Consider the following 26,452-nt stretch of genomic DNA (forward strand, 5'->3'; position numbering starts at 1 on the left):
TCATTGACACAAGCTCCCCCTCGTGGGTTTTATAGTCTTGCAATGGTGGGCGGGATGATGAGCAGAACTCGCACGCAATTGGCTACTAAACGACACTTTCCCCCCACTTGACCAATCAGGAGCGAATGGCGTGGCCCCAGGCGGACTTTGAGGAGACGCGCGGTTAGTTTTAGTTTGCGTTGGTTGGACCAAGGGGAGGAGGGGGAGGAGGAGGAAGAGGAGGACGAGTACTAGGAGGAGGCGAAGGCTGTCACTGTTATTTTTCGCCCCTCTATTTGTACCAACAGGCACGTTTGTTGACGAGAGCGAGGATCTGTTCTACGGCGGGAATACTGCACCAGTGTGCCCACCGTGAAGACGTCTCCATTTTGGTGCCTCTTTAATGTAAAACAGCCGCTGTGTGTCAAGATCAAGAGTGGACGAGCCTCTAATGTGGATTTCGAGGGAGAACATGTCAGCGTGTCAACAGCTGGAGAGGAAAATACGACAAAACTCGGTGCGCTCTCACAGTAGCTGACGTGTGGGCTTCGTGTGTTGGGAAGGGGGGAAAACCTTGAAATTTGGTGCTATACGACGTGTTCCACATTTACAGCGGTGAGTTGTCGTTTAGAGGAGAGGGGGGGAAAAAAGGTGAAGATGCTCGCTGTGCCGGCTGCTAGCTGAGTTGCTAACTGTAGGCGAAAGGAAATAAATGACTGAAGAAGGCGGACAATGTGTCGTCTTTTGGGCTGAGTGAGGACAGTGTGGGCTAGTCGAGGACTACCGGTGGTCGTTAAAAGCTCCGGTGTGTATGTGTGCGTGGTGTTTTGATGCGCCACCTTCCCGCCCTTTGCCACCAGCCTCACGGGACAGCAAACCTCGTCGACATGTCATCCCAGGAGCCTGTTTGTTAAATTTACCCCCTCCCCAAATCTCGCGTGGAAATAGCGGAGGGGGAGCCCATAAGAGAGGAGGTGAACACAGATTAAGCCCAAACAAGAGTCGCCTATATGAAGATGCTGATGTGTGACCGCGGCGTCCAGATGCTCGTGACGACGGTGGGCGCGTTCGCCGCCTTCAGCCTCATGACCATCGCAGTGGGGACAGACTACTGGTTGTACTCGCGTGGGGTCTGCCGCGTGAAAAGTAGCGGCGACAACGACACGAGCCGCAAGAACGAGGAGGTGATGACGCACTCCGGCCTCTGGCGGACCTGCTGTCTGGAAGGTACGTGACCAGTCTGGATGACCTGTACGCGTGCGCGCGTTCATCGTTTGTCTTCCACTCGCAACGCATCAGCTACAGCAGTGACTAAGCCCGTATCACAGTTTACTCATATATCAACTAATTATCCCCCTTTGAAGAAATGCCATTAATCCGTTCCAGACTCCCAAAAACCACCAAAAACATTTTTCGATAGGACTAAACAGTTAATCGAATTCAAATCAACATCATAGTGGAGTAGAATTTAATTTTCAAAACGTAAAGGCTGCAATTTTGGGGGGAAAGGAAAACACCCGTCTGTATGATTTGTTCTTTCATTAAGTGCCTAGATAAATTTAGTGTTTAAGAAGTGCAGTGCAGTTACCGGTACATATTGTTTCATGAAACATGAAAAGCGGAAGTGATAAAGCCACAGATGTCATGTCTTCCTGATTCATGTTTATGTCACACTTGTTTATCTGAATTATCTGAAGTTGTCATAGGGTAGGGTAGGATTGTGTTTGGGAGTGAGGATCCAAATGCAGGGAAGCAGGAGAAGCAAGGCAGGTGTGCTCACAAAAATATATGTAATTACAAAAACATAAAAGAAAAACAAGGTACTTTACACCAATAAACAAAATTAATTAAAGTAAAAAAAAAAACATATTCAAAGAAACAGTAAAACTTACATGGAAACGTGACAACCGAGAGAACAGTTGCAAAAATGATCTCACAAAGACTGAACAGAAGGAAGGAGCTAAATACAAGCAAACTATGGAGACAATGACAAACACCTAGACACAACACAAGTGGCTGAGGGAGCTGATTGGTAACACAAGGGAGCTGGGGGGCTGATGAGAATAGGTGGATACAAAACCAGTGGTGGGCACTTTAATCTCTCTGTCGGTCTGTCAATAGGTGGGTTTCCATCTGCCTATTTTTATTCAAATTTTCAAGAATTGCGAAAAAGAATGCAAACGCCAGAAATTCGAAAAAAGGCCCAAAATTCTCCAAAACGTTTTTGCGCTTGGAGGGGGTGGTTTTTGAAGCGTATCGGAAAAAAGAAAATGCGCATTTTGCTGATGGAAACAGGTTTTGCAAATAAGCGACTACAAGACCGGATACACGTCGCACGTTTTGACCGATACTACATCACGCACCTTTGTAGTTATAATAAATGGCGGATGATACAGTATGATATGTTTGGGGAGATGAAGAAACACAATTTTTTAAATAATTAATTAAAGAAAAAAAACATGAATGCAATTTTAAATGGCTTTATTAACACCAGCTCTCAATGTAACGACACACTTCACTTACATGCGGGAGGGAAGCCAACAAGACAAACTACTTCCGTTCAGTCCCTCAAAACCAACATTCCCACCTGGAACTCCCCATTGTCACAAAGTTCCGTCACTGCAACGTCATCTCGCGGCGGATATTCGCAAAAGAAGAGCGGATGGAAACGGGCATAAGTCGCATGTCCGTTTTGCGCATTTTCACAAAATTCGCATAAACATTTCGAAACATTTGGATGGAAACCTGACTATTGACGTCACAACCTTTTAGCAAGTGCTTTATGACGTGAAGCATAAAAAACAACAAACAAACACGGAACCGCCGGTACTGACCCGGATCGACGGACGAAAACCTGCTTCAGTCGATGCTCAGTCCAGTTTGAGGCTTAACAGTATAACGCACTCGCCAAAAATGTGGTGATCCGTCAACGACGGTAGAGATGAGAGACGAAAGTGACAAACTCTGCACAAAACCATAACAAGACAGACATGACCCGCAAGAAAATGAGACAAAACCAAATTTAAATCTAAACAAAAAATACAAATTATGAATTTAGTAAATTAACAACTTTTTGAATCAATTGAAGTACATAAACAAAATGTCTATTAATTTGCGGTTCATTTGCCTTTTTTTTTCTTTAGCATAAACCCAACCTATAAGACAACAACATGTATTAGAAATCTGATATTGTTATACAAATGAACTTATTGCCCAATGCCCATGTTTGTTTTAAAAAAGACATGGGACGAGGACCCTGAAAAAATTATTGCTTAATAAATCTCAATATTTAGTGAAAAAAGTTGCCATTAGATTATTTTTCTAAATTATTCTCCCTTAATTTGTTAACCCTAACCCTAATAAAAAACATAGCACTATTATAAAAAAATATATATATATATATCTTTAATGACTTACCAGTGACCAGACTTAGAGTTTTTTTTAATTACGCGTATGTGTGTGTGTGTGTGTGTGTGTGTGTGTGTGTGTGTGTGTGTGTGTGTGTGTGTGTGTGTGTGCGCAGGTGTGTTAGAGGACAAATTACCTCTGTGCAATGATTATAGCTTAAAGTTGACAAATCACCAATCATGTGTTTTGGCATGAACAACATGTGCAAGTTCCAACTGTCTGCGAGGCAATGAAAGTATCTGAATGTGTGCGTATGAGTGAGTATATGAATGTGATTGGATGAAGGACTGGAGGGGTGGAGCCAATGGAACCGAGGACAGTGGAGAGCGTGACTGAACTATCAGTGATGTGATCGATTAATCAAGGTCAACTCAATTATCATTACCTTAGCGTTGACTACAACAACAAAAAAAATTGCCCCACGAGAGGAGCTGCTTCAGAAATCCAGTCAGCGTTCTGCAGGCGTGCAGCTACGAAAATACCAAAAGAAAGAAAACTTTACCCATGCGCACATGTAGGCCGCGCTTTGCTCTGGACATGCGTGCACTGGCAACGAAAATTGGGCCACTAGAGTGTGCATATGTGCAAATTGCCTCTCCACTGTGTCCATCATTTGTGTGATCATCTTTTGTCTTCCACTCTCAGACACATCAGCGGCCCCATTACATCAAGTGGTGTGCGTGCGTGCATGTGTTTTTGACTATCCAATAATCCTATGAATCAGCCTGTGTCCGCTATCACAGAACAGAAATACCAGCCTTGTTTAGTTGTCGCTGCAGGTACAAAAACGTGCAATTGACTTATATATTTAGGCAAAATCCTGGTGTGTACTTGACCAAGAACATGCAGATCTGTTTGACAGCCACATTCACACACAGAATGTCGAAATTGCAGCTATTTTAGACTAGATAATCTGCTGTCTTTATTTATCGTTGTTTTATTAAAGGTCTACAGTTAAAAAAAAAAAAAACTTCCTAATGAAAACGCTTTTACAGGCTATCAAGTGCATGCCAAAGCAACAGATGGCACTATAACCCTAACTGTGGTTATTTTAGCCAATCAGTCACATCTGATACTTGATATACAACAATAATAGTGGCAAATTGAGGGAAAAGGGGATATCGAAGAAGATTTAATACTGAATGTTGGACTCGACTTTAAAGTCTTAATAAAATATGTGACCTAAAGTTTTGTTAAATATGAACAAAATGTATTTTTTTTAAGTGTTTACGTGGACAATGTGCACACAACCAACAAGCATGGTGAATAAACAAAACAGATGTGCGGTCAAGTCCATCGATGACAACAGGTGGAAACACTGAAACCTGTCACAACAGCAGCTGTGGTAAAAACCTGCTCAATCCGTTTTATGGCTGACATAGTCATGACCCAGGGTATCATTTTGTATTAGTGTATGAGGAGTGGTAAGCACTGTTGTCTGACAGCAAGGAGGTCCTCATTGGTTAGTTCTTTCCTGTGAATGATTTGCATGTTCTCCCTATTTTTCTGTGGCTTATGGTGGTCTATCGCAATGTGTCAGCCCAGTGATTGACAGGCGATGCAGGGTCGGAGGCAGGATACACCCGGGGTGTTCTGTGCCGCCTAAATCAGCGAGGATCAGCTCCAGCTTCCCTGTGTCCCTGAATAGGACAAGTGCAATTGAAAATGAATAACCTTGTATGGCATGTCAAACGCTGTGCTAAATCCTGTGTTTGAGTGCTGTGATATCTCTGCTTAATATGGCTTTTACTAGCAATCTTTGGGAGGGCAGGCTACAAACTTCACTTCACCTCACCTCACCTCAGTCTCACTTGAGAAGCAGTTTGTCACCAAGGCAATGTAAGAAGTAAAACAGCTTAACTCAAAAAGTCAGCAACATTTAAGCTACAGTAGATCCCCTTCAGGAATCAAAGCAGAAATAAACAGGAGGCCTTTTGTATACTGTTATTGGAGGAGTTCATATTACTTATTCTATAGGAGGTCCATGTAACGCCCATGGAAACGGACTCTCATAAACAATGATGACATTGATAGCATTATACATTGTTGTAGTTTCTATTAAAGCCTCTCAGAATAGTTGCTGTTTGAGGGGTTAAATATTTTATTTTCAAAGCTACTTTCCTCCTCATATGCAGAGAAGCTGCTCAAATCGACATGAAAAATGTAATCCTTCACCATGACTTGAACATTGTGATGTCCTGTCAAATACTTGACTTTGAGCTGTCTTCTAACAATTTTCTGCATTGGCGCAGGTCAGCATTGCATTGCCTCTAGATAAAATATGTGTGTATGTTTTGTGCGCAGTCAAACATAACCATCTCATTCTGGGGGGCATAGGAGGCTATTACAGGGCCAGATGGTGCAGGTCTGAGGATCCACTGATGCACAGACACACACTCTTACTTTTGTAATTGGATGAGTAAATAGACAAATTCAAGGATATTCCCAAGATATCACATAAACAGAGCAGTGGGGGCAATACAGAAAGTTAACACAATGTCAGCACAATGTCAGTGTGCATACACACACAAACTCTGGCTCACATGCAAAATGGCATGCGAGGGAGAATGTGCTCAGTCATGTACAAACACATGGTCTCTGGTCATCACTGTTTTATCGTTCATAACAGCCTCATAATTTGACAGGAAATTGACATCTCTGACTGATGTGCTGTCCATGTGGCTTCAGAGACAGACTAAGTGGGAGACAAAAAGTAGGGGAGGTGTATAACATTTTGCGTGCACGGGTCTTCTGTATAAAGCAGTCATGCATACCCAATGCAGCACATTTGACTCGCCCTCCCCCCTCACACAAGACAGTTAAAGTACATTGAATTTGTTCTCCTCCACTTACAAATGAAGTCAAGATAGTTCTCATTTGGGTTGAGGTGAGCAAAAAACGGAGTGGTAAAATTCCAGACTTAAAATTGTGGGCGTTCATTTTCACTCCCAAGTAGTAGTAATGTTAACGTTTTCTGAGTTAAATGGTGTTTAGAGTAGGTGTTATTTAACCTAGAGTTAGATTAACTCTACAGAGTGTTAGATTAACTCCACCTTTCCTCCTCCTTTTCCTCCTTGCTTATCACTGGGACACAATGACATTCAAACGAAAGGTGTTTGGGCCCATGACGTCATGATCTCTTCAAAAAAGTGTCCTGAGCAAGTTGATTGTCCTCAAAAGAAACTTTTGCTTCTTGTTTGTGGTGAAATGAATGATGCCATACCACTGTTTGGTCGAATAACTGATGTCATATTGATCACATTGACATTATTTTCAAAGACTAAGGGATGTGGTGACTGGATGGCTCAGTGGGTAGCACAGCTGTGCTGGGGGTCAAGTCCTAGTTAGGGTGAACTTTTAAGCGGGAGTCAAAAAATTAACACTGATTGTGAGGCATAACGGGTGTGTCTGAGATGTTACTTACTAACTCTGCTTATAGTGAGTTAAACATCTCGCCCAGTGTGAAATGTTGAGCTATTTTAAGTGGTGATTTAACTTGGGAGAGTGTGAAGCTATATAAAGTCTGGAAAAAGTGCTCAAATCAAATCTGTGGTTCAGCACTGGACCTTTTGCTGTGAACCGGCAGCTCCAGGGAGTTCCCACCTGCGGAGGAAGATATGGAAGTTCATATGGTCTACTTTGGAGCTTTTTCTGTTACTTATACACTGGTATGACCTCCCACTGCTCATTAGACAAGCCCCCTCACTGTCCATTTTTACATTTGGTCTTAAATCCCATTTTTATTCTTTGGCTTACAAGTTGAAATACTTATGTTGTTCTACCATGTATATATATATATATATATATATATATATATATATATATATATATATATATATATATGTATATATATATATGTATAAGTAGATGTAAATGGTCTTAAGTAGAATAACTAATGTCACCGCTTATTTCTGCCACTGGCCAGGTGTGTGTGTGTCTGGAGCTAGCAGGCCAGTTAACCAAGATAAAACAGCAACATGTACTGTTGTAGTGTATTTTTATGAAAGAGGATCATTTTTTGATTATTCATCGGTAACTACAGAAAATTGATTAACTTAGGCCCCGTCCAGACGGAAGCAAAGCCGGCTTCGTTCCTCAAACAAATCTCGTACACACAGAAGCATTTCAAGACTTGCATGTGTCAAAAAGAAGACGCTGAGGACGTTAAACGGCTGTAATGTATATGCCACGTCTGGAGTGGCAAAACAAAACAACATGAAAAAGACGAACACAGGAGAAGTGACAATGGCGGGTGATTCAAGTACACACCGCTTGTTGAACGTGGGAATTAAGAAGCCAAATATTTTGCTGCAAAAGCATAAGCAAGCTAAGGAGGCTGCGCAAAACGACCAAGACACGGCTATCCGCCATTGTTGTTGACAGACTGACCTTTCCACTCTGGAGCCCGGTTTCAAAAGTGATCGGTTATAAAGCTCAGAAACCGCGCCATCGTGCGGACGAACGGCTTAAACGGTAAACTTAAACTTGTGAGAATACATTGAAACTGGCTTTCGTGTGGGCGGGGCCTCAATACACACACTGATTGACACAACAAGACACACCTGGATGAGACGCAAGTGGCTAAGGGCACTGATTGGTCAACACACGGGGAAGGGAAGATACCAGGTGGATGTGGTTGCAGATGACGAGACAAGGTGAGAGACAACGACTTCGTTTGTCATCGAGCTTGTCATCGAGCTGCGACCATTACGTCATCACTGGAGGAGTATCCTGCATATGGTGTTCAGACGGACGTGTACGGGGCGCGTTTTGAAATCTTTCCACTCTGGAGCTCAGTTTCAAAAGTGATCGGTTTCAAAAGTGATCGGTTTCAAGCTCCGCGTGGACAAACGGCCTGAACGGTAAGAAACTTGTGAGGATACTTTGAATCTGGCTTTCGTGTGGATGGAGCCTTAATTGATATTTTTAATCAGCCCCAATTAATACCAAGTGTGCTGATCATTACAAAGCAAACACATAGTTTGCAGGTGGTTTCCTTCTTGCGTGGTATGCATTGGATGTTTTATTTGCACAGGGGGGCTGAGGTGATGAATGAGCACAGAAGGCAAGGATAGAAAAGGTTAGGGGACGGAACACACATGAGTGGAGACTCAAACGTGAATGAATGACGCACATGGCTGGAGGAGGAAAGGAGGGTGCCAAGTGATGGATGAGCGGTGCATGGCCTCTGTTTGGGATGAATCCATGGGGAGTGTGTAACTCTGCTGTAGACCACCTGGTAATAGAGGCACTTTTTTTCCTAAAATGATAGAGACAAAATGATCACCCAAGTGGTAGAAGGAGGGAGGAAGAGAATCGGATGAATTGGAAATAGGCAATCAGTCAAGATGTGGGGTGCTGTCTGTCTTAAAAATAAATAAAAAATAATCAACTAACTGATGTAGAAGGCAGGAAGCAGGCTGGGTAAAGACAGACAACTTGTCTAAATTATTGTGTTAGATAAATGAGGGAAAGAAAGTGTTGAAAGGTGTGTGTGTGGGGGGGGGGGGTGGATGAAGATGAAGACAAGGGATGCATCACTTTGCTGAGGATCGAACTGGAAGAGAAGGAAGAGCCTCACTTTTACTGTCAGAGTCCAAAATAGTCACACTCAATTTGGTGTTTTGTCTTTTGCCTTTTTGAAGGCTCACTATGTGTTCATGGTTATTTTTCTGTATGGGGATTTTTCTCAATAGAAAGAAAAGAAGGCTAAAAATAAGTTATATGATAATAAAAAAAAAAGTGCCTGGTATCATTGTTTGTTGGACCAGACCAATAGGAAAATGATTTTTTTTTTTTTTAAATGTTAATATGTTTGGGAAGCCTTAAAAACTATGTAGAATGAATGAAGTCTCACCAAAGATTCAGAAAAAGTCTTAGTCAAGGCAGACTTAAGGATAAATCACAGAGGAAATGATGGTGGAGGAAGAAAGGTATAGAAGGGGAGTGGAAAATATGTCTCCTTTGGTTGAGCTCTGGGAGTCAAATGATAGCGTGAGAAATGCCAAGACAAGCTGGGTGGCAGAAATGACAAAAAGACGAAAACCAGGATGGAAATGGCTGACCAGAAATGATAGGGAAAGTGTGTGCGAGTGAATGACAGAGCGATGTCCTAGGCAGCAAGAGTTGTGACTAGAAGAACACAAACAAATTTAAAAGGGGATGAAGAGGCTCGATAATTTTAAGTGCTGCGTGTTACGCGGCTTTGTCAAGACTTTTTAAGTTCCGATCTGAGGAGACCATTTGGTATTCTAAGTGCGCTCTCACACTCGCACTCACTGGTTCATTTGGATCAAACTCTAGTAGAAGCCCACTAAGATAATACCAGTAGAGGGGATAAACAGCAGAAGCAATAGAAACAACACTTGGGCTCTGTCATCAGTCATAGCTACTGGTAAACATCTTCCCCTACCCTAACCCTGTTATGGCACTGAAACTTCATGGTAACTTCTTCTCTTCTGGTGCATATTCTTCTCAGTCCACCGTCTTTATGAAAGAAGACTTCCTGATGTGTTCTAAGTTCACTTTAAAGAAAATAATTAGGTGTGTAAAAATGAGTTTTTAGTTTTTTCCCCCAAATTTTTTAACGTGCGATAGATGCCCCTTACTTGGAAAAGCCTCTACTGGGGGAATTCCAGTCGCACATCAAAATTTAGCAGTAATAAATGCATATATTTGTGGAGACCGAGGCCAAGTTGTATTTTACAATTTTAAAAATGTGCAGAATTTCACAAGTTACTTCATGTTAAAGATTAGATAGCACTTAATATTTAAAAAAAGAAAAAGAAAAAAAAGAACTGAGCTGTCACCACCGTCTTACAAATGCAATTATGCCATCTAGTGGCAGAAATTTGACCTCAACACAAACATTTTATCACTTTTTTTTTTACAGTACAGCACAATTTTTTTTTATTTTAACTCAATTTTATGAATTATAATGTATAATAATGAAATTACTGTAGCAATGACTAAAATATGTAGCCATATTTCTGTTAGTTTGAATAGTTTTCACTTCAGAATTTTTTTTTATTGTACATTTAGAACAGATGTAAAATTTGCGATTAATCGTGAGTTAACTATTGAAGTCATGCAATGAATTATGATTAAACATTTTAACCCCTAAAAATAATACATTTTTTGTTGGTATAATGTCTTATGATTCCAGAAAACGCTTCATTTAATAGATTCCAAATCACGGTTCGTTTGTTGGTGGTAACAGCCAGAACACTTCTAGAGTGTTGGCGGGCTCTAGCTTTACACATAGTAGTTGTGTTCCTGTTTCAAGTTTAATAGATATTGGATACTGTATTCAACAGATCACTCCACTACCGAGTGAATTATGAATGAATCAAACATGAATATGCATTGGAAGGGCTTGTATTTTCTGTCGGGAGTGTCTCTACACTTGCCAGAAAATACTTTGAAGCCAAAGGTCACACAGCAGCTTGTCTCAAAAACGTTCTGTTCATTTGTCTTTGAGTACATTTTAAAATACAGTTAGAGGAAGCCAAGGATGAATTAAAATCCATGTATTAATGTTTGCCTTTTGTGTGGGTTGCGTGTGTGTTACCGAATAAATGCACCCCTAAGAATTCAGGTTCAAGTACCTTGGAACTGTTGATTTGTATTCTTCAAAAGCAGTACAGCATAGCCCCAGTTTAAATGTCTGCTTTTGAATTGAGGGAGGGAGTCAACCTAAGGGGATGCGATGAGAACATTTGGAACAGAAAAGTGTTTTGGCAAGAGAGGGGTGAATATGTGTGCTTGAGGATGAACAAGCTGAAGAAAAAAATGGGGGGTGGGGCGTGGGGGGGGGGGTAAATGTGAGATGTGCATCCAAGCACAACGCACCTCGCTCCCGTTCATCAGCCATCACCGTGGAAACTAGCTTCTTCCTGCCTCTCCCTCTTTCCCTCTCTCTTGCCTGGATCCTCTCTCCTTCTCCTGAAAGAAGTGAGAGAGAAAGCGAGGTAGACGCACATTAGGAGAGGAAGAGAGGAAGTGGTTCCGTCACCCACGCTGCGCTGTCAGAGGCGCTCGGAAGAAACAAGCGGCCCAATTTGATCTGCTTTTTAACTTGCTTTTCCTCACCCTCGCTCACCGCATCCTCGGCGTCTTCTTCTTGGTCATGCATGTGCTTGTGTGTGCATCTGGCTGGTTTGGATCGCACGCAGCTTTTGGAACACGCACCATCTGATTAGGGACAGCTTGGAGGCATGTTATGCCTTCATTAGTGAGCGTTATCGGTGGAGGGGAAGAGATGCGACAAGAAAAGGTCCCTTGCTGGATTTTTGAACAGATGTTGTTTGCTATCTTGACTCCCAAAGCAACCAGGTTGGGGTGAAAGAAATTATTTTATTCCGCCAACTTTAACGTTGGGTATGTTACCAGACATCCCTTCTGATATTCCATGTACAATAAAGTCAAACTTCGGTTCACAAGCTTAATTCATACCAAGACTGGAGAATGTTTGCAAACAGAAGTCATTTGTCCCAATTCAATTATTGAAAAGTGATTGGATCCGTTCTAGCCTTAGAACCAACCAATGTTTACCTTGTTTTTATGTGTTTAGTTAGCAAAATAAGTATAGTCACAGTGACCCCTTTAGCCACACCAGCTGCCATTATTGCTGCTTTGTTCTTAGGAATAAAATAGTACAGGTGATAGATTTCACCTGACCGAACTACATAGCAACCCTTGTTCTCGCGAGCCACTGTCCTGCCTGTTTTTGATGTCTCCCTCTACAAACACACCTGACTCAATGAACAAGATCGTTATCAGGCTTCTACAGAGCTTGCTGATGAGCTGATCATTTAACTCAGCTGTGTTGGAGGAGGGAGAAATCGAAAACGGATAGGACAGTGGCTCTTAAGGAACAGGGTTCCCTACCCCTGACTTAGCAAGATCAAAAAACACAAACATTGATTCTAGGGGTGTGCCAAAAAATCGATTGTCATAAGAATCGCGATTCTCATTTAGTACGATTCAGAATCGATTTTAAATGTCCCAAAATCAATTTTATTTAAATTATTTTGTACTGTCTTGCCTTTGTCTGTGTGTGCCTTTATTTGGAGCGCTGTTCATGTTGTACCCGGTTTGGCCACTGAGGGGCAGTGTGGTTCCTCGCGGCCAAATACACTGTTAAGGTGTAGCCACATTAGAGAGTAAAAGGAAAAAGTCACGATCAAGTTATTTCAATAAAACTATTTTTTTTACAGTGTGGAGCCATTCTTTTGAGTGATAAAAGTGCCGCGAGTAGCGCGCTAATTAGCGTTAGCGAGTCAGACTGGAGTAGAGCATTACAATTCCTTGCACATGTATAGATTGAAGCAAAAATCATTGTCAATCAAATCATTTTGAATCAAAAATCGTTCTTAATCGAAAATCGATTCTGAATCGAATCCCAGACCCAAAAATCTGAATTGAATTGAATTGTAAGACATTCAAAGATTCCCACCCCTAGTAAGCACAATTAGGCTTCCTAATAGCACTATCCCTTGCATGTTACACTTTCTTGGGAGCTTGAAAGCAAAAAAAACGAAACAAAAAAGTAGCTTTGTACATTAAAAATGTGATGCATGGAGAACGATATTTAGGCTGGGGGTGAGAAAGCACGGTTGAATGTTCCATGGGGATGAAAACCAAGACTTTTGTGTGTGAGAGTTGGAGCTTACCTGCGAAATCTGAGCAAGAGATGTGTGACATCCTTGGACTGGTCTCCAGCCAACTATAGGGCACATCGGAATAATCTTTATTGAGCCAGCATGGAATTTGTTTCGGTAGTATGAGTCATTCTGGGCAAGGCAAGGCAATTTTATCACAGTACACTTTAGCACAGTTCATACACAAAGCAACTCAATGGGCTTTACACAAGCAAAGACACGACAACACCTATAAGCATCAACAAACACAACAGATAACGACATTCGGAAACATAGCGGAGAAAACAATAGTATCATACAAACATTACTAAAAGAACATACATTGACAACAAAACACCGAAACAAGAAACTTTAAAAACATTTAACTCTTTGACTGCCAAAAACGTTAAATAACGTTTAGTAAAATCCTAGGGAGGAGTGCCAAAGACGTTAACAGACGTTGTTTCAAAACAGAGGTGAAACTAACCATTTTCTATTGTTGATTACTGAAAAACGGAATAAGGTAGAAACAAACTTTTTTTTCTGATGAAAGATGAGAGTCCAATCTTTCATTTGGTAGTATGTGTGTTTCCATAGTCCAAACACCACATTTTCTGTGGACCTTGAAAGACCAGTCAAAAATGCTTAAATCGGCTGGCGCCCACGGCATCCCTTTTCTGAAAACGTCTGGCAGTCAAAGAGTTAAGAGTAAAGAAAAAAAGAAAGAAAACATAATTAAAAAAAAAAAAACTCCAGTGAAATAGCATCAAGAAACTATAAGATGAACATTTAGGGTGTAACATATTGTGCAAATAATCCACAAAAGTGCCAAAGCTATTATAATGAATTCGGTATAGCAGGGATGTGCAAAAATTGGCACAAATTTGCAAAATGCCACTATAAAATTGTGAGTCAACTGTTTAGGGAGTTAATGACAAGAGGGAAGAAGTGATTGGAATGTCTGTTAGCTTTAGTGTGCAATGTGCATACTTGTAGTACCCGAGGAAAGGAGCTGGAAGAGGTGGTGACCAGGATGTGAAGGGTTCAAAACATTTTTCTCTGCCCTTGTCGTAGTTCTTACTCAAGAGTGGGTTGGAGGATAACTGATGATCTTCTCGGCAGTCTTAACTGTCCGTAGCAGGCGGATTTTGTCCATCTTTGTGGCAGCACCAAACCAGACTGTGATGGCGACCACGGGACTGATTCAATGACAAAACATTCACACTCGTTCATTCGCACCCAAGGACAGTCGTAAGAACCATATAACCTGCTATACCATGCCTGTTTTAGCAAGAACCTGAGTACCTGGAGAAAAACCACACAAGCATAGGGAAAACATGCACCTCCATAGAGAAAGGTTCAAAGGTTCGACTGTGTCGCTGCTTGTGTGAACGCCACAATACAATTGGCTCGATGTTTCGATGCTAGTGCTTTGTCTTTTAAATAATTAAACAGTTTGCTTGTATGAGTTTGGTGTGTGTATGTGTGTGTTTATATGGGAAGTGAGAGAGTCATATGAAGGGCACACAGCTGGCACCTCATACGCAACTCATCACAAACGTTGGAACATTTGGGTGCTCACACTGTTGTTTGTGTTTGTCTTCTGTTTAACCTTGTTTGAAGGCACTGCGTTTGCTTGCTTTCAGTGCATGCACAGCCTGTTACCGTCCAGTAATTTTACGAGAGACACCAACAACACTGATGATGCACATGATGCGCCGTGACCTTCCTTTGCAATCATAAGATAGTGTTGAAAAGGCTGTGTCAGTGGTGGGCAACTGGAGGCCCGTGGGCTGCATCTGGTCCATGACCACACTCTGGGTGGCCCCTTGTAGAATCATGTGTTTATCTGTTTATTTATTTATTTATCTATCTATTTATTTGTTTGTTTGTTTATTTATTTATCTATCTATTTATTTGTTTATTTATTTATTCATTCATTCATTCATTTTGTCTTTGATTTGGTCCGTACGCTTCTAAGAAATGTCCAATTGAGGGAACATACATGTTCATGTGTTGTAATTTCACCCTGGAGGACAAAGTGTGCCAACATGACACATGAGATAAAACACAGAAACACTCAAGCAAAGGAACACACCGAACAGTGAGTTCCATTCTCTGAATTCCCATAATGCCATAGTGCTGCCCTCGGGCCACGCTGACCTTTGGGAGGCACATGTGTCCAGATAGATGTGTCCGCTGCATTTATGTACTGTATGTGCAATGCAGAGATGACATGCAGTTTCCTTTTGTATTCTTTATAGTCGCTGTGGGTTCCTCAGTTTGTCCGAATAGAAACACAAAATAATGATGGAACATCTGCAGTCGCGTACACGGGCAACGTCCAGCGCACCAGGCCTTAATGAATCTCTATTATTCCAGTGAGTGTGTGCGCGTGCGTGTTAGCATCAGGAGGATTCAATACCAATCCGTCCACTTACAAGTCAGGAGGTGTAATGAATTTCCAGACTGCCAAAGCTGTGATTGATGATTCCTTATACCTTGATGCACCCAACAGGAACAGCTCAGACCTCACTTGCCTTCTGTGACGCTACTGCAACTTTTATCATCCAATCAGATGAGGCCTAAAGAGTAACATTCAAATATGGAAATCGTTTGCCAACAAACCGTTTTGAAAAAGTAAGGTCAGTTCATGTTAATTTACATGTATATCATGTGAGATATTTCGAGACGTGGAGAAATACTGAAACTTTGCTTCATTTCAAAAAACAACAAAAACTTTGAACTCTGTCACTTGTTCAAGAATAAATTGTATATGAAATCTCAAACACAGCCGTTCCGTGACACCAAATGAGGTTGTTCCATGGGGATTCATGTGCATGAACTTGGTATTCTGATTAATACTGTGTTTGTGGAATATGAATGAAGCAGCAAAAGCCATCTCGGCAGCCATTTTGCCACTTGCTGTCGACTGGAAACGACATCACAGTTGCTAGAACTTAGGTAACGAATCATGGCTCAGCTTGTGAATGTCACATGACCAAACTCATAAAACAGGTGAGCCGTGATTGGTCGTTATCTGGAGCCCTGAGCAACCGTGATGTCATTTTGGCAAAATGGCCGCCCCCTGAGCTGGATAACAATGGGTGTATTTTGATGCTCAATTTATATTCCACAAGTGCAATATTAATCAGACGACTGACTGTGTTTAGACTATACAGCAATCCACACCACACTTTTTGTTTTTTGTTTTTTCAGAGACACCACACTTAAAAACATGTGTATATCTGTTCGGGGGATGAAGTTGTGGAATGGTCAACCTGACCAACTTTAAGCAAGTAAAACAGCTAGACAATATGAAAGAGCTGGTTGTGGTTTGTTTTTCTTTTTGGATTTATAAAACTATGTATTTTTTCTGTACTTTTCTGATTGTCAATGATGGAGGATTGGTTACTAGATACTCGGTTCTATGGTTACCTATATTTTTATTTATACTCTCACTCTCTCTCTCTCTCTCTCTCTCTCTCTCTCTCTCTCTCTCTCTCTCTCTCTCTCTCTCTCTCTCTCTCTCTCTCTCTCTCTCTCTCTCTCTCTCTCTCTCTCTATATATATATATATAGATAGATAGATAGATAGATAGATAGATAGATAGTACATGTTATTTTCCTCGGCTGACATGGTATACATTATATATGTGTGTGTGTGTATATATATATATATATATATATATATATATATATATATATAGTATTGCATGTGTATATGTACTTTTATATATACAGTATGTTTGTTGATGTTATTTTTTTGTATGTGTGTTTATGTGCTTTTCACGATTTTGTGGGGATATTGGTGCTGTCCGAATAAATTTCAATTCAATTCAATTCAAACATATCATTGTAAAGAAAATTTTAGGGTTGACTTCCCCTCTAGCACTTATACTGCCAAGATTTTTTTCCTCCCTGCTCCAATTCTCAGGCAAAATTATACTTTACATCCACAACAAAGTTTACTTTTCTGAAAATATAGTTCATGTTGAACTGACACAAACTTCCACATAACTCGACTTTTATAAGCATCAGTTCAACACTAGTGTGTGCGACACTGGGTGGGTCACATTCCAGCTTAATGGCTGTGTAGACATTGACATATGAACAGAGTCTGACCGTTAAGACTGCAACTTCTTAATTCAAATGTGCAGGGCCAAAAGGCCCCGGACCAGAGTTTGAGCAGGGGAAGGTATATCGGCCCTTGCTTGGCAGTATAAGTGCTAGATAATATCGTAACATTCCTAAATGCTATACAAGTATAAAGAGAAGAGCCCCACTGTATGATATAACTACGTCAAACTACTCACCCTTTGAAGTGTGCTTATAAAGGGGAGGTAATAGGAAAGTGTTACTGGCACCTAGTGGTGTTTCTTAGATGCTGCTGGAATTATTGCGATTTGTATGTGTCAGCATGCAGCGTAAGAACACATCTTGAGCTTTTTGCTTGCTTCATTGGTATGCAGATTTGATTCATCCTGAGTTTTACTAAAGAAATAAAAGTCCCATTCTCTGTCAACTACCAAAACGTAAACACATCTTACAGACACTATGGCCACGCTAAAAAGCAACGCGCATACTGAAATAATTGTAGAGCACCCGGCTGGATGTCAAAACGTATTCCTTGAACCGAAGATGATAGCGGCATGCACTGATGTGCAGCAGCTGTCTGCAGCAGCAGCAATGGAAGAGTGCAAGACATCAAACGGTGTGCAGGCTGTCAGATGGACGGCGCGCTACATCAAATGTTTGGTCCCGTTTAATGAGAAGTCTCAAGTCAAGTAATTAGCTTCACAGGGTTTGCACTTTAGCTTGTTTCCGCTGAGCCACATTTGACCAATTACAGCGGCCACAGACACATTTTTGTTACTTCCTGCAGGGAATCGGGTCTCTATTCAGAGAGGAAATTCAATCAAATTATCTCTGCTGTGAATGTGTTGGTAAAAGTTCAACATTTGAGTTTGAGAGCGAGGGAGCTGACAAATATGTCCCAATGTGAAACAACCAAAGTACCACACTGCTTTTTGGAACGTCCCAGCCAATTTAAAAGACGTTATACTGTAGTTGTGACCTGTTTTAAAACTAGCTCAGTACAACTCTGGGATGAGTGCCAAAAGAATAAAGAGAACTACTGAGACTTTTTTTTCTTCTTCTCTCAGGCTGGGATTTATTGTCAAGTCCGGTAACAAGAATAACACATTGTGCTGCAAATGGAGCAGGATGGAAAACTGTAAGACACGTAAATGATCTGCATTAATTGTAATCATTAAAGCCCTGAAATGTGTCAGTCAGCGTAGCAACCATCAAGCCATGACTGCTCCTGCTGGATTACTCAATTTATGGAGGATGTGAAGTGCGAGAAACTCTTCATATGCAAATGCCTCAGCAGCACATTTCCTCCCGTTCCTCCTCTGCCGTTCTATGGCCAAACCTCTTTCACAAGCACTTCCTCTCTTGCCACCCTCCTTCATCTCACCCCCAAACCATCACCTCCCCCTCATCCCCTGTGGCGTTGACCATGTGTGAATGGGACAGGATGATGGGAAGAAATTAAGCCACATGCGGCGAGCGCGTGCACACATTCCCACCTGTGAGTGTGCGAGCACTGGGAGGAGGACTTCTTCCACAAAGGAGGATGAGTCACTCTCTGGCTGACACGAGGCGTGCTCGTAGCATCCGCAGCCCAGTCGATATCACACAAACACATACTTCCCCCTAACAAACACAAAAACACACGATATAAATAATCCAGAAGCTTTCACTTACATGCATGATTGATAGTGTTCATGTATCGTGTTACGTAGGCTGCTTTAACGTGTGCGTGCGTAATTGTGTGTATGGGTGCGTGTGTGCGGGGCAGGCATGATAAGACTTTTCATTAGTGTTTGCCCACAAATAGCCTGAAGGTTACCTGTCCGCTATCATCTGCCATCCTTTTTTTTTCTCCTCTCATGCTTTTTTCTTGTATGTCTGATCAGTTTGTGTAAGAGTGTTCTTAGTACATGTACGCACACACATACGGTGCCGCTGCTACCTTAACTCAATTTCGGTGACTCGTATATTAGAGTCAAAATAATAATGATAATAAATACAGACAACGAGGAGCTTATTATACAAATATTTCATTGTTATTTTTTTACAAATAAAACATCCAATGCATACCCGGTATTGCCAAAAATTACTAAATTCTCAAATTGCTAATTATGCTGTTAATTGATTAATCGTTTACTGCCTATACCTTGTTTAGTTTCAAATTGTTCAAATACTTGAAATTTCAGTTTCAGATTTCTCTAGACCTCCATGAAAGCAGCCTTATGATCTTTATGTGTTTTCAAAATAAGATAGAATTTGCTTTTATGTTGGAAACAACGATCAAAGTTTTTGCCTATTTTCTGACATGTTACAGACCAAACCAAAAACCAGAACCGGAATCATAATTGTTTTTTTTGTTCAGTTTGAAATAATGTCGTGTATTGGAATAAAGGAATGGAAATTCAAACGTTTTTTTTTTTTTTATCTGATTCATTAAAAATCAACAGAATATTTGTTTATTAAAATATTATTTTAGTTACATGCCTATCCTATATCAAATACATTTTAAGCAATACAATGAATTAAACTACCATGCTCCTAAAAGCACCACATTTGTTTTCATAGTTTTATTTTAACAGAGAAAAGGCACTGTGCTGTAAAATATGAATATTAAACATAATAAAAGAGAATGTAAAGAAATAAAAAGCTTTTATAAAATGTAGTTAAGCTAAAAAAGTCCAACACGTTGTTAGTTTGTGTGTCAATGCATGCCTTTAAGGGGTGTGGCCTACTGTGTGACATCAGGAGCTGGAGACAGTCTAGTTGGCCATTCACCTGTGAAAGTTCATCAGCAACTGTGGCTCTCCTTTTACTGCAATTTTTTTTCTCTTACCTCCTATTACAATATCCCAGAATTTTACCACGGGTAGAAAAGTAATAGGCTGGAGGAATAAAGCCTCCAGTGAGACTGAACACAATTAAAGCCTGGAAATCAATGTCTGTGTTTTACATACAGTTAATGGCAAGTTAAACAAATGCTATTTAACACTCAACAATCCTGTTCTGCCTCTCTAGGAACTTTCCGAGGTGTGTGTAAGAAGATCGATCACTTTCCAGAGGATGCTGACTACGAGGCAGATGCCGCTGAATACCTCCTGCGTACGTTTATCAATAAACACGCATCACATTGCACCATACTTGATCCATAACAATGTTGAACTTTCAGTACAGCATCTAATTTCATTTTTAGGCTGTGACTTCCTTTTAGACAGTTAGACATTGATGGCGTAAGATATAATTTGTAATCTTTTGCGTGTCCAAAAAATTGAAGATGAGATTTCTTTGTGAAAAGGGTCCTTGCAAGGATGATTTATTACAGAGATCTCCGGTCACACAGTTGAATATCACGTAAAGAGTGCCATCCAAGAGTGCGTGCCTCCCCCCCCCCCCCCCCCCCCCTGAGAGACAGCCCTTTATTACAATCAGAGTTTGAAAGAAAAACGCCTCTTCTCCTCCCATCGAATACGAAAAACAGATTGATTCTCACGATATTCTATGTTGATCTTTCATGTGAGAACAAAACAGAATCTCAATATGCCAGCTTGCACTTTCATCACTTTTAGCCAAAACATGTTCTCAGTGTGCACTTTCTCAAAACAGAATCTCAGTAAACAGATTGAACTTTCTCAAGCAGGACACTGGAAAGGGATTTTAGACAAAAAAGAAGATAACAGATAGGTCAAGGTCGAGTTATATTGAGTTTAACATTATTTCACCTGCTCTACACATCTATAACTAAATTCAACATGGTTAAAATATAAAATAAAGAAGTAATAATGTTAACAACATATACAGTTCAATTTCCCTGTGATGTCTAATCATGATACCACATATTAAAATAATGATGACAAATCCTACTGTATGAATGGCAACTAATAGCAAAGGACATCCTGCATCTAAGCTTGACAGGCCTGCCGTACTTGCAATTACTGATTGGACAGTTGCTGCTAGAGGCAGCAGTCCTGGCTGGCTTAACAACATCAAAGCACTGAAGAGATGGATAGACCACTCTTACAGTACGCTGCCTTGACTCAGATAAATGTATATTGTTTTCTACTCTTTCCCTGCAAGGTGAAAGATTCTCTTTGGGAAAGATGCCTAACCAGAGAGCGAGTGATTTTAACCAGCGTACAGGCTTTTATCATCAACTACAGTTTGTTAGGGGGGGGGAAATGACAAACCATCCTGTTATTTCCACATACATCTATAAAAGTATTAGAGGAGAAAATGGTCGCAGGATGTGTTTTTGTCCTCTGATTGTTAACTGTAAAGATGGATGGAGAGGGAAATATTAACAGCAACAGGGGGGTGGGAAAAAAGAGGGAGACAAATCAGCTGGAGCCTCTTTTTCATTGCTCCATTGAACACAGAGCAACATCCCCAGAGGCCGCCAATTCGAGCACAAGGTTGAGAGCCGGCCAGCCAATAGGGAGCCAGGACCTAGTGACCGGCATTTCATTCAGCCCAGGGGCGTGGGCTACGGGGGCGGGGCCTATATGCTCAACCCCGTAAAACCATTGGTCACTGCTCTTTCAGGAATGCTGGTTATGTTTTGTAATCAACAAAACAGTTTATAATTGCTTCCTTCAAAACAACGCAGCCCAGTATGACGGGCTGTTTGCAAGGATCCTTCACTATGCCATCACACTGCGTGCACATATGGGATCCTGACAAATATTTCTCATTATTTGGCCCGCATATGTGTCAGTGAGTCTCTCCATCTGTCTTGCCTTCATCCAGTTTTCCTTTCTCGCTTTGCTCTGCTTTAACATGTTCAAGATCACTTGTTTTTATATGTTTGGATGCCAGTCTGTAAAAATGTACCTTTATGACGTGAAACGGGTGCATATCAATGCCATCGATTTATTGACTTCAACTCAACTTTCACCACATTAGCATCAAGTACAAAAAAAAAAAAAAAAAATCTCTTGTGGTTAAACCCTTAGCATTCAGTTTGAAAAGCAGCTCGGGGGCACTCACTTATGCGCTAGTCATTGTGACATCCATTGCTGCTATTTTGGTAACCTGTACTGCGGGACTGCCAAATTTCATTAAGCAAACAGCTTGTTTGAACCAAACAGGTGCAGTGCGTGCCTCCAGTATCTTCCCCATCATGAGTGTGGGTCTGCTGTTCTTGGGAGGACTCTGTGTAGCCGCCAGTGAGTTTTACCGCAGCCGACACAACGTCATCCTCAGCGCAGGAATCTTCTTTGTCTCCGCAGGTCAGTGCGCACCGCAAATGTGTCCCGGAAGTGGCATCAAGTAGATCCGAGTGCATCCTTTCTGCTTTGCGCATTTCTTGTCTTGCTGCTGCAAATGCATGTTGCATATTAAATAGTGCTGTCAAAGTTAAAGCGTTAACTGATTAATTAAGCACAAAAAATGATCGCATTAATTGATTAATTAATTAATTAACGCAGATTAATTGCACTATTAATTATGACCGTAGATTATCCTTTAGCGTGACAGCGGATGGCTATGTTTAAGGTAGCACAGGCATTTAATAAATGTTTGCGTATGACATTTAGAATATTTGTTCATGTCAAAATATTGGGGTCATTTTTCTCCTTTTTAAGCAATTAATGGATTAGAAAAAGAGGCGGATGAGCGTGTGCAGTGGATCAAAAAATGGTGAAGACGTCCTCCTAACATCTTAAAATTTGGCGGGACAAAAATGTTGATAAAAAAAGACTTTTTTATTAAGCGGTTAATCGTGATGAATCAAAATTCCAAGATGTGATTAATCTGATTTAAAATTCTAATCGTTTGACAGCTCTAATATTAATGTCAAGTTCCTTTCTTGTACAGGTGTTCAAATTGAATTGTTGTTCAGCTGCCCTCTTTTAAGTAATTGGAGCCGGGGGTGGGGGGGGGGCATGTTTACTGTACTTTGTATTTCAAGTTACCCTTTTGACCTTGTCATAATAACGAACATGAAAATAAGAGCATGAAAGTATAGTGAATGCTATCATTGTAATGTTAAATGGATACTAAAATATGAATTAATTTATAAAATGTCGATGAGCCCCATCTAGATAAAATGAGTAAAGGCCAACATTATCGTGATCCTCAGTCATTTTGATACAATATTGATCATTCTAGTTCACACAAAATGAGGCTGAACAATATTTCCAATGCAATTAACATTGGATTGTTGTAGAGTGCAATTTGGAAATTGCAATGGCTGAAATTTGGGAGAAAAAAAAAAATATATATATGTGCATATTTTATTTGCTTATATAGTGTCTAGATAAGTTCAGTCCACATGTTTGCATATCATTTTGTGAAAAGTTGGAGTGCTTAGTCGTGATGACTGCCTATAAAATATATTGAAAAATGTTTTCCATAATAATGCATGTTGCATTTGCCTTTATTTTAGCTTAAGCCTAACACCAAAAGATGTATACAGTACAGGCCAAAAGTGTGGAGTTATATACTTAACAACAACACAAAAAAAGGTGAAATAAGTGAAAATATGTTTTAGATTCTAGTTTGTTCAAAATAGCCACCTTTTGCTCTGATGACTCGGCATTCTCACCTCTGGGAATTCCTTCCATACTGTTGGAAAACCATTTCGGGCGACTACTCTTGAAGCTCATCTAGGGAATGCAAAGAGTGTGCAAAAAAAATCATCAGAGCAAAGAGTGACTATTTTGAAGAAAGTAGAATATAAAACATGTTTTCAATTATTTCACCTTTTTTTACCTACATTACTCCATGTGTTCATTCTTAGTTTTGATGCCTTCAGTGAGAATCTACAATGTAAATAGTCATGAAAATAAAGAAATTGACACATTAAATGAGGTGCGTCTAAACTTTTGGCCTGTACTGTACATAATAAATCTTTTTTATTTATTTATTGCAATACAGACAATGGGGGTGATTGCAATAAGATTAATATTCAAAATCATTCAGCCCTAACACAAATACACAAATACTGTATACAGACGCTCCCCACCTTACGAACGAGTTACGTTCCGGACGATCGTTCGTAAGGTGAATTTGTTCGTAAGTTGCTTCAGTGCTATATTTTGTATTATAATTTATGTTTAAAGCCTATATAAGTATATTGAAGGTTTATATAAGTATGTTTAAGGCTTGTACAAGTAACCTGCATTGGTTTGTACTGAAAAAAATAAAATAAAATGGAGAGAATACGTACAGTACTGTACTGTACTACGTATGTTAGAGAGAGAGAGAGCGAAAGACACACACACAGTATGTACATGTACGTAATAAGATAAATAAAATGAAGTTTAACTTACTTTTGGAAGATGTACTCGATGCTTAAGGAGATGATGGAGGAGGAGGAAGAGGAGGATTTTATATCATGAGAGATTCTTCGTCGTCGCTGGAATCGGCTTCAAAAGTTATTTCTTGCTTCATGGGGACCGGCGTTTTCTTCCTCCTCCTCCTCGCCACGTTGCTCAGCCTCCAATGAGCTCTCACAGCGCCAATCGTCGGGAATTAGCGGCGGAAAGAAGCACTACGCGCAATACAAAATCTAACTTACAGCATTTCTTTCCAAACATTTTTCGACATACTGTACGCGCAGAAATGTTCGTATGTACCGTTGTTCGCAACTCGAATGTTCGTAAGTAGGGGAGCGTCTGTATACTGATGTTCAACATTTAAGGGTCTATATCTTTTCAGTGTGGCCAGCACTCTTCACAAGGCAACACAGCCAAACAATATTGCTTTCATTTTATCTACATGTCCTGAAATGGAGGGACTTACCTGAAGCCCCAAATATGCTCTATCGTAATGAATTATATATTCAAATATCAACACGCGTGTGTGTGTGTGTATGTCAGTGTCAATAAGTGTGATGCTGAACAGCCACATAGATCAAGCAGGTTCAGCTCTAATCATTTACTGTATGTGTTGAGGACCATTCAAAGCTCACTGAGGAGAAGGCCTGTGGAGTCAGATTGTGGAGATTGGACACAACAGCCGAGCCGATTGAGATTTGAAGCACGCATTGACACAGACGCGCATCATCAGCCTCTGTTTCCAGACACATAGGATATCTCATAAACACACACACGCACGTCTGCTCTTGCCCCCGACACACAACAAGGGCTGTAATTGCTGTTCAGTCGGATGTGGAGGGCCCCACTGGGGTTTTGTAGGAAATTCTTCAGGCCAAATTGGTAATTATTTACCACAAAAGTGTGAGGCTGATTGTGCTTAATTACAGGCGGCTAATTGTCCCCATTCTGTACGTTCCACCACTCTGCATGAGCACTGTATTCTGGACTAATAATATGGAATAGGGGAGACCAGCTGTGTGTGTGTGCGTGTGTGTGTGTGTGTGTGTGTGTGTGTGTGTGTGTGTTGTCTCTTTCCCCTGCTCCATGACCGCTCTGCTTCACATATTCCTTTTTTTTTTTTTCCTGGATAGCTCAGTATTGTTCATTCGATTTAACATGTCATCATTGCTCTCCTTTTTTTTTCTTTTTATATATATATATATATATTTTTTTTTGTATGTGGGTGAGTATGTGTATGTGCGTGTGCGTGCGTGCGAGTGTGTGTGTATTTATTAGTTCACCTAAAACCTATTAAAAAAAATCCCATACTAATAATATAATATAATAATAAATTGCCAAATGCAGAAACATCAATGTAAGTTATCACGATGTGGTGGCTCTCGCTAACAGGCAGAATTAAGTAACCAGAATTAGGTTAAAAAAACTCTATATACGTAGACCATGTTTCTATAAATTTTGATATTTGGTTTTTATTTGAGGCAGATATTTTTTCCATTAAAATGTGATTTATGAGGAGGTTAGACCATTGGTCGATATTCAGAGTTTGTTTATTTTTCCAGTTAACAAGAATTGTTTTTTTTCGCGATATTAAGGGCTACAAGTGTAGATTGAAATTGTTTATGCGGTAAGTCAGTTGTTGTTAGGTCGCCTAGCAAACACAAGTTTGGAGATAAAGGTATCCTACAGTCCAAAATAGCGGAAAGTTTTTCTAAGACTTTAGTCCAGAAATACATAACCGGAGTACATAACCATAAAGCATGAACATAAGTGTCTGTAGTGTTTTGTAAACATTGGAGACAAATGTCTCCATGAGACAAATATGCTTCACATATTCCTTGACTGGATGTCCATCACATCTCTAGCTTTACTTTTTAACCATTCAAAGATGAAAACTCAAACTAACTGACCAACTAATTTGAAATATATTTGCAAACTCAGAAGCTGTAAAGTCAAACCAAAGCATTTGACAGTGATTGAAGTAGAACACCGGCAATCCCGTTAAACACATTTAAATGTTGATATCGTCGTGCTCATGCAGGATTTTGTTACATTT

General features: G+C 40.4%; 1 protein-coding gene and 1 long non-coding RNA gene across 2 annotated transcripts in view; one reads left to right on the top strand and one right to left on the bottom strand.

Annotated features, from left to right (window-relative positions):
• Positions 1–230: 230 nt before the first annotated feature.
• The window catches only part of cacng3b (calcium channel, voltage-dependent, gamma subunit 3b), a 34,075-nt gene continuing 7,853 nt past the window's right edge, over positions 231–26,452 (top strand). Inside the window, exons 1-3 of the mRNA XM_077555623.1 lie at positions 231–1,206; positions 20,141–20,224; positions 22,207–22,347. Coding sequence (XP_077411749.1) covers positions 990–1,206; positions 20,141–20,224; positions 22,207–22,347 — 442 coding nt within the window. The 5' untranslated portion in view covers positions 231–989. The remainder of the gene's footprint in view (positions 1,207–20,140; positions 20,225–22,206; positions 22,348–26,452) is intronic.
• The window catches only part of LOC144042722 (uncharacterized), a 13,455-nt gene continuing 8,721 nt past the window's right edge, over positions 21,719–26,452 (bottom strand). Inside the window, exon 3 of the long non-coding RNA XR_013290966.1 lies at positions 21,719–22,435. This is a non-coding gene — a long non-coding RNA (uncharacterized LOC144042722). The remainder of the gene's footprint in view (positions 22,436–26,452) is intronic.

Source organism: Vanacampus margaritifer, chromosome 2 (genome assembly GCF_051991255.1).
Source record: "Vanacampus margaritifer isolate UIUO_Vmar chromosome 2, RoL_Vmar_1.0, whole genome shotgun sequence".
NCBI lineage: Eukaryota > Metazoa > Chordata > Actinopteri > Syngnathiformes > Syngnathidae > Vanacampus > Vanacampus margaritifer.